Source organism: Topomyia yanbarensis, chromosome 3, assembly GCF_030247195.1.
Source record: "Topomyia yanbarensis strain Yona2022 chromosome 3, ASM3024719v1, whole genome shotgun sequence".
Classification (NCBI taxonomy): Eukaryota; Metazoa; Arthropoda; class Insecta; order Diptera; family Culicidae; genus Topomyia; species Topomyia yanbarensis.
This window is the reverse complement of record NC_080672.1, coordinates 106,503,117-106,508,195: the sequence shown is the minus strand read 5'-3', so window position 1 is coordinate 106,508,195 and position 5,079 is coordinate 106,503,117. Positions and strand designations below refer to the sequence as shown.

Below are 5,079 nucleotides of genomic sequence, written 5' to 3'. Positions count from 1 at the left end.
AGAGCACTCTAGTTAAAGTGTGGCCATGAGGCCATGACGTATCCAAACGAAAATGAAAATTGACGTATTCACAATAGAAATACGTCAGATTTCTGCTCGTTTGGATACGTCAAACGCGTCTTGGCCACACTCTAGTGCTCTTATGTGAATAGTCTATAGAACTAAGCACAGAATTGCTGTCCCTTGTATGTTTCACTATATCTTACGAAAGTATCACTTTTCGCAATTTTTACGGCCAATTTCCGCCAAAAATTTTTATAGTACATGCAAATTCGTTAGTTGGGTAACGACTGCGCCCCAACTTACCAGCGAATCGTATCCGTTAATTGGGTCCACTGACAGCTGGCAAAATTATCAGCGGGAAACGCTGATTGATTTCTTTCGACAAAAACAAACAGCAATATTTGGCGGTTCACAAAAGTTTGCTGTTTCCTCTCGGTTTAAACAAATACAAATTTGTATTTGGTTTAATGTTGATTTTTGTAATAAAGTATATTAGTAGTGTTCTTTTTGCGATTAATTTCTTTTTTGAATAGTTCCTTCACATAAAACAGGAAATGGATATGCCGCGGGAAAAAGTCTTTCAAATTGATAAACGTTGGAAATCCGTGTTTCACTATTGCCATCTGCGCAACTACTTGCTACACGTGTTTGACAGTTGCACTCTAACTGCATTGTATCGATCACTGCGCCATCTACAAACGTTTACCAAACGTGTTTCAGACGTCTGATTTATTTGCAATTTCAGTAGCGGGTATTTATACACGATTCAAATCGAGCCTAAACGTCTGTTATCTGTGATACAACGTTACCACTAGCTAAAAAATAATTAGATAATGTGATTGAATACATTAGAGATGACCTACAAGAATTTAGCAACTAACACAAAACGACACAAACTAATTGATGCTGAATGGAAGAAGCGCAACACCTAACACGTTTATTTCACTAACAGCATTTCGGAATATGAATTTAAAAAATATACCTCCATTGGATTTCAAAGTATGTTTTTTTTCTCTAGATCGCCACAGAAATCAACCAATGAGCCCCTTGAAATCGATGACGTCAATCATTTTTTGACTTTCAGTTTTGACGAATTTGCGCTGTATAATCTCGATATAAAATTTCATAAATTTTCGCATTCCAACCAACGTCAATTTTCAAACTCGTTATTTTCAGTTTGCCGCTACCTATACATTCATTTGTTTTGGCCAATATGTTTTGGATTCCTCTTTGGCTGTCAAGCAGCTGCACACAGAGATCGCAACATAAATATGAGCATAAATGTCAAACTAATTCCTTTCTCTTTTTGTGTGTTTCGTAATGTTTCGAAACGATTTGTGAAAAGTATTGAAACAGCGTTGTGATTTTTCAGTTATTCCGGAATGCTATGGATACCGTCCCACCTCTGAAACGATCATAGCTTTGTTCCAGAAGATGAACATTAACATTAGTTAATGTTTGAAGGAATGCTCTCCCAACATGGTCGTTGAACTGTGATATTGAATTTCGAAAGTCACGCAGTAGCTTGTGCCGCTTGAAACGTATCGATGTGTCATGTCAGCAATCTCTGAGAAAAGTCCCAGGAAAGCAAAGTAATTGTAACCAGACAGACATCTCCAAAGGCATTGGAGCAGTAAATAGATGGCAGATGTTTGCTGTTGTACCGTGAATTCTCGTGCATCCTCAGCAGCTCGGAACTGACTGCAGTGAGTTCCGGAAGTAGTGGTGTCGTGACATTTAAGTTAAACCTTTTTTTCCTCTATACTAGGAGTCTGTGTTGTTCTCGTTCGATTTCCCCCTCCTGTTGCTTCCTTCATTTGGGTGAGCAGTGGCAAAAAAGTTCGATTATTGTCGGAGATCCGGGTGGTCATTTTTTTGGTTGTCATCTACAGACGTCATTCGAAGCAACAAGACACTTGCGTTATAACCACGTTCTGGTTCTTGTTTAGTTATAATGGCCAGAATTTAGAGTTTTGTCTTTATATATTTTTCCTGAAATCTACAATAGACGAGATGAGGAAAATTGACAATAGATTAAACATCGACTCGGATGTTCGAGAATTGAAGCTGGGATCGACATTTACCAGTCCCTCTCCAAGAACCGTACTGCACACATTAAAATACGACTTTAAACCGGCTAGCGTAGATGTGAGCAAACCAGCAACCCTCGAAGTCAGTGCCAACAAGCAGGTCACCGTAACCGTGCCGCATCTTGGTAAGTGATTAAAAGGAATACGCAAATGGCAATATACTGTGACGTTTATTTTCATTTACTCTACAGATGGTTCCGGAGTACCAAATACTGTATTTAAGGGTAATCAGCGAGACTACACCAGGAAAGAGTGTGTCATTATCATCGACCGGGTAACGGGCGAAATAACTCTTGAGAAGCTTAACAGTAATGTCCAAGTGAAGAAAACTAGGTAAGCCATGGCCTTGATGACTGATTCTCAAAAATGTTGGAAACCGTTTCTTTCACTTACGTTTTTCAGGGCCGAAAGCAAAGCTGTCCAGCCACCACCACCGCCACCTCAACTAAAAGTTGAAAATTCAACGGCGCGGCTTAGTTCGAAAACCAAGATTACGACCGGTTCTCGGAAAAATAACCCAATTAGCTTCGTGCCAAAACATTCGCCATTACAGAACTCGCCTTCCTACCATCCAAACAAGAGTCCTTTGGCTGCTCCTGTGTAAGAAACTATCAAAATCAATGTTGAAAATTAGCCCCAAATCGTATTTGCTTTACAGCTGGAATGCAAACAACACTCAACAGACCTTGCCAAGTATCCCGATCATCGGTCTGGATGATGGAAGCGACTTTATGTCAGTGCCTTCGTCGTCTTTGCCCCCGTCTCAATCTCAAGCACAGATGCAAAGGCACGAACAGCAGCAAATGCACCACGTTGGCAACACTCATAACACCAGCGGAGGAAGTAGCAGCAGCAGTGGTTCAATTGGCGGAACTATGAGTAATAGGGAGGTTAATCATCATACCGGTAGCGGCAGTACCAGCAGCAGTAACAGTAATAATCAGAACAGTCACCAGAACAGCGTCAGCAATCACGGAGGAAGCTCCCATGGTGGATCCATGGTGGGACTTGGTAACAATAGCATTAATCACCACAACCCGTACAACAATCACCACGGGGACACAAATGTAGAAGTTAGTCTACCGTCGAGGTCACATGCCTCACCGCCTCGGAATAATGAATTTGTAAGTTGATTTGTTTAGATTGTTTTGAAAATCTTGGTTGTAATGTTGCACGTGATTACAGTCTACTGGTTTGCTCAGCTCTTCGAGCTCCGATTCAAGTGGTTCTAGCGATAGTGACAGTGGGTCCGAGTCGGACAGTACTACTGAGGATAACAATGATTCTACGGTTAAAGGTAAGGTTTGGCGGTGGACTTTTTCGAAGCTGATTTAACGATATTTTGCTTTAGATATTTATTCTCTATCGCTAGTTTATTTTAAATCGCACTTACTACATACTAAAAAAACTATTTCCTCTTTTCTTTTTATCTTACTACTTGCACCTACCTGCAAAATCCCATCACTGTCTTTTGTATCTTTTACGTGGGTGTGTGTGTGTGTTCTCTAACACGTGGTTGGGAATCGGTCTCTCTCTCCATTGGTTTGCCACGCACCCATGATAGGCTTGTTTTTCGATCTAGGTTCAACGCGACCGGAGCCGACCAACAATGCTCGTTCGCTTCCTACACATCTGCTGACGGAGGACCTGTGCCTATCGGAATCCAACTCAGATTCGGATTAGAAAGGGTTTGATGTGATCCGTAAGCGCAGCAGCAAACTGCACAGATATATCACAGGTCATCCTGGAACTATTTTTGTAGGGGCACTATTTATATTGAAGATGAAAATATACCAATATATCGCAAAGCAAAAAGGAAAGTCAAGATGCTACAGAAAAGCAGCGATTGTCAGTTGGTGTCACGTCACGTGTCTAAGACTGCAGGAAGTATGTAGTAAACGGTTTTATCCACCCTAGTTTTGTATGATAAGGCGCTGCCAAATAAAGCATAACAAAAAAAATGAGACAGCACGTTCAGAGGCAGACGGTGTTTCTATTTCCTTTTTGCGAATTTTTTCTCAATCTGTCGGGAGAGGAATCGTTTCATTTATATGTTATTTTATTTTAGTTTTTATTTTACAATCGGTTTTTTTGTCTATTAGTTCAGATACGTTTCTGCGTTATTTACGACTAGTTTTCATTTGTATACTAATTGTTAGAAACAAACACCTCAATCAAGTTCATAAATTGTTTAATTCTTCTCAACGTCGAGGCAGGGTAATAGTTTGTTTTCTCGGAGAAGTGCTTAATTCTTGCGTCTCAGACAATTGCATTGCTGAAACTGCAGTAGCACAGTAAATGACAACTTGTGCTCAAGACACTAAGGAAAAAGACAGAATATTTATATTTTCACGTCGTTTGTGTGAGCAGAAAGGGCTATTAGCGAATGTGTAAATGAAAATGATGTTGTCTATGCTAAATTAATTACTTACCATAATTATTAATGAAAATTACCATAAACCAGTAAATAAAAATATGTTAGTTGATTTGAATTAACTTTGATAAAGTTATTTTTTCGGGACTCAAAAGAAAGTCTTACAAATACAAAAGCCTCAACAGAAAAATTACTTTGTTATTAAACCTTCGGAGATTGAACAAATGGCTCACTGAATGAACTGCCGTGCTCATAGTCAGATTCCTGGACGAAACCATAAGGCCGAAATTATATAAGGCTGATAATCGAAATGCTGATCTTCCCTCCCCTTTCGCTCAGTAAGGGGAATGGGCGTGTCGTGTTGTGCCATTTTGGTCGAGACACATGTCGATTGCGAGTCAGTGAATGCATGACGTGCAAATGTTCCTGAGCCGATGGCAGTCACTGTCAAGGAGATCAATCGAAGGTTTTGAAATGGAAACATGCAGGTACGTCATTAAAGTCATTTTAGTTTACATAGTCATAATTCGTCGACTGTTTCCGGTCACTAAACTCTAATATATAATGTAATATAAGTACTTAATCTAATAATTCAATTTTTTTTTGGTCTTT

The 5,079-nt window shown here is 39.7% G+C and overlaps 1 protein-coding gene across 1 annotated transcript; it reads left to right on the top strand.

Annotated features, from left to right (window-relative positions):
- The first annotated feature begins 1,402 nt into the window (after positions 1 to 1,402).
- Positions 1,403 to 4,585, top strand: LOC131690944 (ell-associated factor Eaf). The gene is made up of 7 exons (XM_058977032.1): positions 1,403 to 1,709; positions 1,772 to 2,218; positions 2,285 to 2,426; positions 2,496 to 2,693; positions 2,752 to 3,217; positions 3,279 to 3,390; positions 3,658 to 4,585. Exons 2-7 carry the CDS (start codon positions 2,017 to 2,019, stop codon positions 3,774 to 3,776), a joined length of 1,239 nt encoding a protein of 412 aa, XP_058833015.1. The 5' UTR covers positions 1,403 to 1,709; positions 1,772 to 2,016; the 3' UTR covers positions 3,777 to 4,585.
- Positions 4,586 to 5,079: the final 494 nt, after the last annotated feature.

Bases quoted from the DNA above. Each gene is read 5' to 3' on its own strand.
- LOC131690944 (XM_058977032.1), top strand. From the start codon at position 2,017: ATGAGGAAAATTGACAATAGATTAAACATCGACTCGGATGTTCGAGAA. The intron at 2,219-2,284 runs GTAAGTGATTAA...TTTACTCTACAG, and splicing joins CGTAACCGTGCCGCATCTTG to ATGGTTCCGGAGTACCAAAT. The intron at 2,427-2,495 runs GTAAGCCATGGC...TACGTTTTTCAG, and splicing joins GTCCAAGTGAAGAAAACTAG to GGCCGAAAGCAAAGCTGTCC.